Consider the following 12914-nt stretch of genomic DNA (forward strand, 5'->3'; position numbering starts at 1 on the left):
CTTTGCACTTTGCCCCGGATTAGGCTGTCTGCAAACACGTATTAAAATGAACCCCAGGGAAAGTGTTCATTTGGACGCACCAAGCTCAGAGCAAGTCCATGGCCCTGACTTTGTTTGTTTACAGCTCAAATGCATAGTACTGTTAGCCAAACTTTCCAACTTTCCGTGGGTAAATTGTCTCACAGAGCTCAGCTCCACTGACATATTTTCAGATGAAACACTTATCGATTCTCAGTTTTGCAGCTTCAGCGGAGTATAAACCTAAACCCATGGCTATTCACATCACACTAGCCTTAAATGGAGTAATATTTTTTATTCCTTTTCCTTTGAATCATTCTAACACACATTCTGTGTTCTGGGGAGCCTAGCTGGGTGTCGAACTTTCTGTTGAAAAGGCTGTAATAACAGTTATTTTAAAAAACACTTCTGTTAAAAACACTTCTGTTAAAAACCTTTTGGAGATACCCCTCCCCCCACCCGTGTTTAACCTTTCTGTGTGTGTGGGTTTTTTTCCTAGATGGCCTTTTCACCGTGTGTAATTCTGTCTCTTTCTGGCTATTTCCACTCACCCATAAATGATACCCCCCAAGAGGATGAAGGTTTTAATAAGGCAGTTAACAATGTCTTGCCTGAAATTAAACGGCGGCTTCTGACATGCTAGCGAGTTGCTGCTCGCGTGTTATCGGGCGGGTGCGTGTCAGAGGACGCGCTGCAGGGGGGGGGTACGCGCCGCACCACACGAGGACCCACCGGTATAAATATAGTCAATGTCACAGGCAGCGGCGCTGCCGTTCTCATAATCGACTTCAAAGGGAATCGTTTAGAGACTATTACGGAACTGGGTTAATTAGACGGTCGCCACGGGATTGCCGCTGCGCGGTTTTCTGATGGAAAACCTACATTTAGCTTTACCGCGCTCTCCTGCCGTTAACGCGCTCGATTTACCCTAATCGTTACAGGTGACGAAGGGGATGCCGTCGGGCTAAAGGCTAGTCCCGGAACTATGGTCAGTGCCCGGTGCAGGTGCAGCCTGTGCGATGTGCCTCCTGCTGGCCGGGTTTGCTTTCAAACGAAAATAATGACATAACAGAAAATGATGGTGAATTGTTTCTCTGATTTGGAACTATCTGTTCCAAGTAGCTGAGACAATGCTTCGAGAGGGTGCCCCTCCTTTCTCTTCCTCCTCCAGTTTCTCTCTCTCTTTCTCTGTTTCAGGCTGTCCCTCTCTGGGGACTCTTTTGCTGTATTGTAGTTTGTTCTTGTCTTTGGCTGACAAATAACCATCTGTCTCTGCTTATTTACACAACATGTCTGCAACTGCCCAGTTCATAAAGCCTATGTAACAAAATGTGCTAGTCACAACTTAAGACAAAATTCACAGGGAGGGATAAACAAGCATCTTTCTCTCGCCTTCAGCGTCTCGTTCTCACTTTCTAGCTCCCTTGTTCTCTCACTTTTTCTCTCTCCCCATTTCTTCATTTTTCTCCCACTCTCTGTCTCTGCTGCTCTTCATGTGTCCCTGCCTTGCTGTGTTCTACCTCAGCTGATTGCCGCACCTCTCCTGCTGCTCATAATGCTGCAGCCGCGATCGGAACAATTCTCACCCCAAAGGACCTCTCCCTTCAGGCTGCGATTAGCGATTCTGGTGTCCCCACCCCACCCCGGACGCCCACGTGCCCAGCCACTCCCCTGAATAAAAGTTAGGGGGTGTGCAGGGGGTGCTGGACTGTAGTCCTGGTGTAGCAGCTGGCATGCACCTGAGGGCACGCATTTTTCACTGCATCTCATGCGTTACTGTGGGGGCTGAGGAAACAGCTGGTGACCCTGTGTGTATGGGCAGTGGAATTGTATGCGTGGATTTGAGTGACAATGTTGTCTCCCTCTCTCTCTCTTACGCACACACACACACACACACACAGTCTCTCTCTTTCCATCTCCATCTCCTATCACCTGTTGTTTCTTTGCTGTACTGATCTCCTTTCCCTCTCTGTTAGATAATGTATGAGTGTCATAGCTGCAAATGCATCAGGGGTAAATTTTGGGGAGCCTTGCTTTCAGGGTCTGAGAGGGGCAGGGAGAGTGGAGCAGGGATCATGGAGGGGGTAAGGACCTTTGAAGAGGGAGCTGATAATAGGCTAGAGGGAACAGGGAAATGGGAGCGGGGAAGAGAAAGGAACATAGTGGGGGACAGAAGGGTGCAGGGAGAGGGCAGAGGGGCAGGGGACGCCTCTCACAAATTTAGTCCCCATGGATCTCTGCAGGTAACCCCTGACAACAAGCCCAGGTCTGCACACTACAGTTACATGGGAGATTTCTTAATGAATAACAAACACATACACAAGCATACAGGCATGCATACTTTATACACACTCACACACACACACACACACGCAAACGCAGGCACACCTGTGCACATATGCAAATGCACACACAAATGCACAAGCATGCACACACTTAAACACACACATATGCACACACATACATACACACAAGCATGGACACACAGACATACACACGCATGCACATGAACAAAGGCACGCACTCACATATACACTCACAGATGCACACTGAAAGCCTGGACAGCTGTGACAGTGTGAGTGGTGAAAGGGGGAAGGTGAGCGAGCCTCAGCTCTCTTCCGGGTCGCGTACAGCCTCTCTGTCACGTCTGCGTGAGGCCCCCTCCCCCCTCCCCGCTCGTCATAATTGCCATAGGGATGATTATCAATGCACCCACACGATATCCTATAAGTGGGCGATTCTATAAATATCCTTATTACATTGGTTCCGGTGTCCCGGCGGGGAGGAGGGGAGGGGTTGATTTAATAAGGACAGGCAGCCATTAACATAAATGCATCTATTCTGCCAGCACCGGCTCCTTCGCAATTCAAGCAGCTCGCCCGACACGGAGGCCGATGTCGAAACGCATCCAATGCTGTCATAATGGGAAGGGATGTGACCACGCGTTTCACACACACACACGTACAGTACATACATATTTATACGGAAACGCACATCTTTTCTAAAATGGCGTTTAGAATGACGCTAAACTTCCCCCTCTCTCTCCATTTCCCAACTCCGCTCTAATTGGCCGTTGCAGCCCCTGTGCCATCGTTAAGGGGCTCACTTCCACAAAGGCAACCGGCATCTCCAAACCTGCTGATGTTTGCGGTCTGGCTGCATTAAAAGACAGGTGACGGTGGCTGCGTGGGCTGAATGGTTCCAAGCGCATGTGAGCCTGGCGCTCCATGTATATCAGCTGGCCATCCCAGTCTGTGTGAAGGAGGAGATCCTGGGGGCTGAACATGTTCTGCTGTGTGCGTGTGTATGCGTGTGTGTGTGTGTGTGTGTGTGTGTGTGTGGGTTTGTGTGTGTGTGTGTGTGTGTGTGGGTTTGTGTGTGTGTGTGTGTGTGTGTGTGTGTGTGTGTGTGTGCGTGCTTTGTACTTGTGCTGACCAAAAAAAGGTCATCAGAATAAGCGGTCTGAGTTTTCTTTTTCACATTCTGTGTTCTGATACTGTCTGTCCTTGTTAATATCAATTGCCATTTTGATATCTGAGGTTTAAATTTAGATTTTTTTTTTCATGAGTCAACTTCTCCTTGAGTGACACCGAGAACTTAAGACCTTTCCATCTCCATATTCATTAGCTTGTTATATATTTAAAATCGGCTTTGGGACCTGGCGTATGTCTTCACAAAGACCAGCCTTAATGAAGAGGAAAATGATGTTCTATAAATAATGGATCTCAAACTCAGAAGGCGGCGCAGAACGTCTTGTGATATAATGTTCTGGCTGAATCCTTAATTTGACCTTTGTGGAAGATGCCACCGGTCGCCCTCGTGAAATTTTCCGTGCCAGCGTGTTCTCTGGTAATTACAAGGCACAATATTTTGCGTGTTTATTAAGCGTTTATTTTTAGAGGACCGGTCTGGCACTTAAATATGCGAAGGGACAGTCTAGGAATTGGATTCCTCGCCGTGGTGGGTCATTCATAGAGGTGGTAACGAAGGCAGTAGCTAAAAACAAACACTTTCTGTGGTGCGGGGGCTGGCTCGCACAGCTGCCGGTGTCGATGCCCAGCAATCACGCTTTTCACCCATATTTCGGGAGATTTTATCAAACGGGGCCCCCCGAAAATAAGCGTCACAAGGCAGCGGAAAAGGGGAAGTGTCACTGAATCAGAACCGCGGCTCCTCGCACCCTTCCTGTGCCTCTCACCAAGGGTGGAGAGCTGGTCTTTGGGGCTAAAAATGTCGCTTTTATTCAAACGAGCCGGTGCTCGACAGCTGTCGCATCTGATGGGACCGCACTGAGATGCCCAAGCGATATTTAGAGTTTACTTATATACGCACGCTTGACCTGCAGTGACCTCCTGTGACCTCCTTTTGCATTAACAACAGTGAGGTTGTGTGAGGCCCCACAGCCAGCCTTACCAATAGCATTACACTTCCAGTTCATCTTATTGATAGAGATCTGTGATCGCCTGGCTGGGGTGGCCCAGATTACTCTGCATGTGTTTATTAAAGGGTGTATTAAAGGGCTGTTACACTCTGACAGGCCAGACCCAGGGGAAGTGTTTTCATGGATCTGTGTGAAAGCTTTTGAACATAAGCCATATAGGAGCCATAATATGGTGTGTGCCAGCCCCCAGGCAAAATACTTTTGCCAGGTACTTTTCACACACTTAATGATATTTTTTGTCTGAAAAACTTCAAGTAATTACTCCTAAACTTAAAATTCTCCCTACATTTACATATTGAACCTTACATACTGATCCTACTTGTAACCTAACTCTGAATTTGTTTTGCTGTATATTAACAATATGTACTGTATTTTACATGTGTCTGCTAGTGTCTGACAATTAGCGGAAGTCATAATGGAATATATTAATATTTCCCTCTTAATGACAGTTAAGCATACACCAGCGCAGGGGTGAGAGAGAATGACATCACAGCCATGGACAGGAAGCTTTGGGCATGGTTGTGTTTTTCTAGGGGGGGTTCCTCCACATCCAGGTCCTAATGGTTACGCTGGACTGGCCCCTTTGCTGGTTGTCCTTTTCACCCTGCCTATAATTAAGCACTTGTTGTAGGACGACCATGTCATACATGCGTGTGAGTCTGTATTGAACATGCCTTATCTGCGGTTTCATTGTGTTTTTATTTTTAGAGCTCTGTCCTTTGTGGCTCACTGCGTGCCCCACGGTGTCCTGCCTCGAGCAGCCTAGCCCCATCTCTGTGGCCTTTTATGTCCCTCCTCAATGTGGCACTGTCATCACTCCTAACAAAGTGTATTCCATAGCACCCGTGTGCCTTTCGAGGAAAAGACCGACTCCAATCATGAATAATTTATGGTCTTCTATGAAATTAATACAAAAGATTGTCATTGCCAAAAGCATGGAGAGAATCTGTTATGGCCCCTGTAACAACATCCCCCCCTCCCCGTTGGCAGGTGGTAGTACTCTCCATGCAGGACTTGCATATGTGAGGACTGGATTAGAACCAGCTAAGGTTCTGCGAGAACCTTGTTTTTGAGTCTTTTCCATTTCTGGTCTTAGGTCTTTCTTTCAGGAATGGGGAGGCCTGGTGTCTTGGTGGAGGAGCTTATCATTCTGGAGGAGCTTATCATTTTAGGACTTCTTCAGTTAAACTTTTATAAGGGAGAACCAAAGGACAGAGCCTGGATCGATTGCCGTCCGAGACCAGCTTTGTCTGTGTGGTGCTTGTAGCAACGGATTCGAAATGGCATGCGTTCAAACTCCCGTGATGAAGCTGACAGTGCTGAATGGGAGTTTGAAGTTTGAACGAGTGCCATTTGGAATCAGCTTCTGCAGAATTTTATGAGCTTGCCTTTTTGTATTTTTTTGGATCAATGTTGCATGCACGTGATTTCAATTCACTGATCTGGACGGCTCATCCTGTGTACTTACTATGTGTGCCTACTATTTCAGCCAATCCACATATTTAAAAGTTTGCTGAAACTGCACAGAACCTGTGCAGTGTCGGTCCTTAAAAAAAGCCCCAGTGTGTTTCAGGGGAAAATGCTTCTCACTTCTACGACCTGTGAGTAAATTCCAGTGGAGCAGGACGGTGACCTGTTCTCTCTCAGTGGGGACGAAGAGTGTCCCCTCCTTTGAACTGTTGTCCCTGGTTATACCCTGTGGCGCATGCGAGCCGTGTCACGGCTGCCCTGTTCTGGCACCCAAGAGAGAGCCGTCACCACTCTCTGTTTCGGCTCGGTTTCCACTGATGGCATCAGGCCAATCCTGCACTTTAATGGGGATCAAGGCTTTCACCTGCAGCTCCTTCAGTTTCACACTGCCTCTGTATCTCGCTGTTGTACTTCATTTTGGGTGGTGTGGGCACCACAGTGACATGCCATTGGAGTAAGGAGGAGATGCTGTAACCCAAAAGTTCCTGGAGTCCCAGGTGGAGCCGCTGATGTTGTACCCTGGAGCAAGGCACTCTCATAGCTCCAGTGAATGTCAGCCTGTACAAATGGAAGATTTGCAAACACTCTCAGTCTCTTTGCTCAACACATGATTGATAATCAGGTGACTCTGGTCTGTGTGGCTTGCAGGACCCGCGGAGTAAGCACAAGTTCAAGGTGCACACCTACTCCAGCCCGACCTTCTGCGATCACTGCGGCTCGTTGCTGTACGGCCTCATTCACCAGGGGATGAGATGCGACCGTAAGTATGGCTGCTGACCTCTCACCTCTCCATTGCAGCGCTGCCTGTTTTTCACAGGGCTTGTTTAAACATCATGTTCAAATTACCTTCATTGAGCACCAAGGCCAGAGCCAGCTTACATGCACTGGAGTTACCAAGTACTGTTCTTAGTTAAGCAGAAAATCTGCATCTATTGTCACACTGATGATATTGATAATGATATTTCAGTTTATTTTCCTGAATTACTGAGGGTTGGTGCAATTAAATGTTAAAAAGTGTTCCATTATCTAACAGTGACCTCTAATGGCCAGTGCATGGTACCACACTGAATAAGTTTCTTCCTCAGAGTAGTGTAGTCTAGTGGCTGTATACTTTTGACTCTGAGCTACACTTACATAAGGCCTTGATATGCCTACATCTGAGTTTTCCTGGTTGTCCTACATTTTAAAGGACACACGTGTACAGCCCCTCAGTAATACAGACAGTTTTTAAAGGTGATATAGGGTCTTGAACTGCATAATTCAATACAAATAATAATATCAAAATGTTGGCTGGTTAACATAAAAACTAGAATAGTTTTAAAGTGTACCATATGAAAACCAAACCCAGGATATACAGGTCGGATATACAGTACCAGGGTTAACAACTAACACTGACTCGATGTGTACTTAGTCCAACTAAACACTTTCCCATGAGTTAGTTTCCAGTTCCCTAATTTCTAGTCTCCATTTATCTTAAAATTAAGGTTCAGTTTTTTAGTGCATGGGATGTAGCATAAACTACTGGTAATTTTTCTTCAAAAATCCACAACTCTCTGTTTACAATAATAACATAAATAAAAGTCCACAACTCTCTGTTAACATTTCAAATCCTGTATTGCTAACTGTCACACCAGAAAGTCACTAGTCATTGTATTCTGTTTCATTGTCGGCCCTTTCTCTGTAAACTGACACCATTGTGTTTTGGCTGTAATCGCCCCATGGAGAGCTATAATTACCTGGATGGAATTTCACGTCTGTATGTTTGCACAGAACTCAGACTAATAAGTGGTTCAAGTCACCTGCTTCCTATTCAGGGCTGAGTAGTTCAAGTGAAGGGAGGGCCTGTGTGTATGTGTGCGTGCACACGTGTGTAATGTTTTTCTCTCTCCCTGGTTATACACTGCAAGTGCTCTGTGCATTTGTGTCTGTGTTTGTGCATATGTGTAAGTGGATGTATGTGTGTGTGTGTGTGTGTGTGTACGTGTGTGTGTCTGTGTAATGATTCTTTCTCTCCATGGTTATAGACTGCATCATAAACAGACACAAGTGCTCTGTGTGTGTGTGTGTGTGTGTGTGTGTGTGTACGTGTGTGTCTGTGTAATGATTCTTTCTCTCCATGGTTATAGACTGCATCATAAACAGACACAAGTGCTCTGTGTGTGTGTGTGTGTGTGTGTGTGTGTGAGTGAGTGAGTGTGGTTGTATTTGTGTGTATGTATAAGTGGATATGTGTGTGTGTAACAACTCTCTCTCCCTGGTTACAGACTGCATGATGAACATTCACAAGCGCTGTGTGGCCAACGTGCCCAGCCTGTGTGGGACTGACCACACAGAGAGGAGGGGCCGCATCTACATCACCGCCGAGATCAAGAACAACCAACTGAGCGTGTGCAGTGAGTCACCAACACCCACACTGCTGCTTTCATACCCACACACAGTACAGTACGCACACTCAAACACACACATTGCCCCTGCACACACACACACTGCCCCTGCGTGCACACACACGCACACGCACACACACACACACACACACACACACACACACACACACACACTCAATCACACAGTGCTCCTGCGTATACACACACAAATACTCACATACACTGCTCCTGCATAAACACATACATATGCGCATACACACACACGCACACACACGCACACACACACACACACACACACAGCAGCTGCACACACAGCAGACTCTGCTGCAGCCTTGGGTCTGTCCCGCACATGCGCACATACAATCTCAGGGCATTCACATGCATAGCTCTACACACAGAATTTGTTGCCACAGCTGATTTGCAGCACATTTCGAACTAGCCATACGGTTACTAATATTATTTATCTGGCAGAAGACTCTACTTTTCAGAGAAATGAGAATATGGCTATCTATTATACTGAAATCCCGAGGCCATTCACTGCTTCTTTGACACCACTGAAGTGCTGTAGCGCAACATTGCTTGACTTTCAGAACACGTAGAGGTCATTGCCGGGTTTCTGCCTCCCCCTTGTGGAAAAAGCAGAGCATTGCAGATGATCAGCAAGAAGCATTTGTCCTTGAGGAAGTGATGATCACTTTCAAAACTCATAGCTTTGCTACATGTCAGATGCTAACATTCTTTAACTTCAGTAATGACATTCTTTATCTCATTGTTTATATCTTGAGAAGCAGTAACTGGCCCATTTGAGACAGATAAACTGGTTTATTGATTGGATAAGCAGTTTAATGTCGTACCAATGTCACTTAGTCCAGATGCTGAAATGCTGATTCAACTGATTTTGTTTCCCCAGAAACTAAAATGGAATGCTATTCATTTAAAGACAGACTTGAGTGAAAATCATGTCATTTGTTCTCACATGATGTCAGGTAGATTTGGTGTGCTCATGCACATATATGTTAGTGATTAGTATTCCTTTATTTTGAGAAAATATATAAAGGTGGTGATTTGTAGATCTCATGAGGCAGCTGAATTGAAAGTTTGTAGACAACTGACATCACAAATGCAGTGTGGCATTGATTTTCTTCTCAAAGGTTAGAAAAGTCCACCCCTTAAGGTGAGGGCACCCCCCCCTTTGGGTTGCATTCAAAATGGCATTATGGTGAGGTAACTGTCTTTATATCACTACGTGGTTATAGAACTTTGTCCCATAAATCAAGGCCATGTATTTGTTTCACTTTCTTTGAATGAGAAACTTGGGTGTCAGCACGGCTGACAAGTCTGTCGAATTTTTATCATGTACATTGAAAGCCAGGAGCAGCTTGCACCACTCTGAAGCACCTAGGTTTCTGCCAATAGGGGTTCTTCGGTGCACACAAACATACCGCATTCTCAGAGGATTCCAGCTTGGCCAAATGTGGTTGAATTCATTGTTGATATACACAGTCACTGTACTCAGTAAAGGTGGATTGGGTAGGACATAATCCTGTACATCACAACTGAACTACAGCACTGGACTCTCTCTCGACTGCCATGACTTCCTTGGAATGTCCACCTTAAATAAGGAATAATGAAATGTTTGATGGATGCTTTGATTTCTGGCATCAAATTCACAAAGGCTCATATCTTGAATCAGACGTTTTCTGGTCCTGTAAGGTGCAAATGTATCAGTGGAAACCTGCAGACCAGTTTGAAATAAACCCGGTTCCAATATTTTGACAAAACAGGGGTAAAGAAAATTTCAAATGAGTCCATCTCCAGCCAGTTGATCGATCCCTCATTCGATCATTTTAGTCGTTTAATCAGTCAATCCACCAACCAATCAATTAATAAATCAAGTAATTTCTCTTTGATTTTGTGTCCTTTACAGTCAAATTGTCACAGGGCACACTGCAAACGCAGAATTCTAATTCTGAGCCAGCCAGTATCACAGTGGGGGGTACTGAACCACTGAGTATCAGTGACATCATTAGTGTCAGCCTCCACTTCATCAGCGACTGTCTCCTTTCCTCCTCCAGTGAATATTCAGGCTCAGACTGATGCAGGGTAATGCAGAGTGATAAAAGGTAATATTATGCTTTATAGGAAATACATGTTCATGTTCTTGCATTCGATAACATTCACACAATACAAGTAGGTAGTGCTTAAAATGAACTTTCCCATTTTACAAGGTGAAATATTACTGTATGGTCAAACACATAATCTGTGTTGGTCGAAAAGCTGTGCTGGCAGATTTTCACAATGATTTGTCATTATGAATCGCAGATTGCCTTGCAGTACATTACATTTGCTTTTAGGCCAGAGCATGTATTCTGAACATGCTTTATCAAGTATTTTAGCTGATTGAGCAGAACCCGAAATTATTTTTGCATTTTTTGGGGGAAAGTGACATTTTGAGGGTTGAAATTTTAGAAGTAGAGGACTTCTCCTTTTAAGGGGGTGTAGGGGGGTATTGCCGTTTTTCCTGATGTTGCAGTACCCCTCTTTGACACTAGGTGGCGGTGACAGTCACATAGCCTTCCCTCCTGCTCTCTGATAAATCCCTGTTCTGCTTCACCAATAGGAAGGGCAGATTGATTGTGCACCAGGAAGGCTCATGCTTCATAAAAGAGTTGTGGCACACTGTTTTGCTTAGATATGCTACCTTAAGGTGACACTCCTTTCCGCCGATGAGGCGCATGAGTGATGAGTCCAGTGGCGATGAAAGATTGCAGCTTGGGGAAAGCGAATTCCAGCAGACCCGCTGTGACATATAGTTGCCACCAGGGGGCAGGGTGGCCAAGGCATTCGGCCCTGAATTGTGCATGCAAGGCCCCCCCTCCATTTCACATTGCTGGAGATGGCTCTTGGCATATTGCAGGTCCATGAGCTTTTTACCCTTAAGACCATCTGTTCTTCAGCATTGTCACCAGCTCAAAGCACTTTAGCGCAGTTACTCTGGCGTGGGCTAAGTTGGAAGCACAGACCAGTAATTACAGCGAATCTGGGCTCTGGATACCCTTCTGTTTGGCTAAGGAGTTATGTTTTTTTTAAGCCGCTGAGGAGTTCATTTCCGGTGGTACAGAGCTGTGGTGATGAAACTAACACATTAGTCAATGGCAGGGAGCAAAATCTTCAATGTGTAGGGTGTGGAGGTCAGTATCTATGTAACATAGATTATCTTTGATGGAAGTATTGAGGAATCTGATGTTTCTCAAATGCACACATGCCATGATGTTAAGTTGTTTGTCACCAGCATCTCAGTGTATTCACAAAGCTGTAATGAAGGATACCAGTCTGAAGATGTCCTGTCCAGATCAGAACAGGCATGACATATCATAAGGAACATAATGAATAACTTGAACACAGAAGCAGAGAAGCCAGTAGCACAATAAGAGAGCATCTGAAAGCTGAATCTAAAACAGAGCTAAAGGCTATGCTAGTGATAGCAACTGGCTAAGCCTTTTCATAGTGCCTTAAAACTATTCAAGAAACTCATACTTACATCATACTTACATACACACAGAGCAACATTACCATATAGCATGGTCATCTACCATAATATACGGACATATATGTTTCTTACATCATGGAGATAGTATCACTTTTAACTTGTTTTTAGATGTATATTTAATATTTTTATATAAATTTGCTGTGCTTTAATGTAAAAGGCCTTGACTTAATTGTAATGATTGCATAATTCAGGGTAAATGTTCTCTGCCATGTGACTGAAATAAAACATGGCTTGGCTGGGGTCCCATGGTGACAGACAGTCACTGGTAAGAGCCAGGGATCCAGTACTGGGTGCTAGGGGCAGGGCTTAATCAGGTTATACGAAGGATGGTGAATACATGAAAAGGAATGAATAAATACCCATAAAGGTGCACACAAAACAATGCTTTTGATTGACACCGGGCATACCTCATATGTGTAAAGCAGTTAACCCAAAGTAATGTCCATTTCGGCATTTTGTACTCATTTGCTTGAGTTTCCCCTCTCTTCCCTCCCACTCCTTGAAACTAAAGGCCACTGAGCCAAAGAGCACTGCCAGTTGATTGGCTCTGCAATAAGCCCCTCCCCCTCTCCCGCGCCTCATTTAGGTGGATTCAGTTGGAGTGACGAGTTTATGTTCTGTATTGATTTTTTGGCCACTGTTTGCACTGCACCAGGGTCCTTGAGGGGAAAGTGTAGCATTTAAAATTTTAATCAGTGCAGGGAAATTTATGACAGGGCTTCCCCTCTATTGATTCACAGTACAGCTCGGCTGAAGAGGAGAATAGCTGGAAAGTCCTCTAAGGATGCAGCTGACCGGCTGAAAAGTGAACTGACAAATTCTTTTGGTGTCTTTTCGGAATAGGCTGTTGGCTTGGTCAAAATGTGGACCTTGCGTGAGGGCAATACCAAAACGGAGCTGAGAATATCTGGTGTCTTGGTGAACTCTCAGGACACAAAAGAGCTAAAGCTAATGCCCCAGAGCAACATGATGTTGTTCAACAACAGGAAGTGGTGTCAAGTGAAAGGAAGTGATGTCACAATGATGTAATGAGCCCAGAAATCAATGGCTG

The 12914-nt window shown here is 45.2% G+C and overlaps 1 protein-coding gene across 2 annotated transcripts in view; it reads left to right on the forward strand.

The window, feature by feature from the left end:
• Positions 1-12914, forward strand: part of LOC118793927 (protein kinase C beta type) — a 99394-nt gene that overhangs the window by 38858 nt on the left and 47622 nt on the right. For both annotated transcript variants that reach the window (XM_036552012.1, XM_036552011.1), the window contains exons 4-5: positions 6578-6689; positions 8194-8322. In XM_036552012.1, the coding sequence (XP_036407905.1) occupies positions 6578-6689; positions 8194-8322 (241 nt within the window). The remainder of the gene's footprint in view (positions 1-6577; positions 6690-8193; positions 8323-12914) is intronic.

The sequence above is a fragment of the Megalops cyprinoides genome, chromosome 19 (assembly GCF_013368585.1).
Source record: "Megalops cyprinoides isolate fMegCyp1 chromosome 19, fMegCyp1.pri, whole genome shotgun sequence".
Classification (NCBI taxonomy): Eukaryota; Metazoa; Chordata; class Actinopteri; order Elopiformes; family Megalopidae; genus Megalops; species Megalops cyprinoides.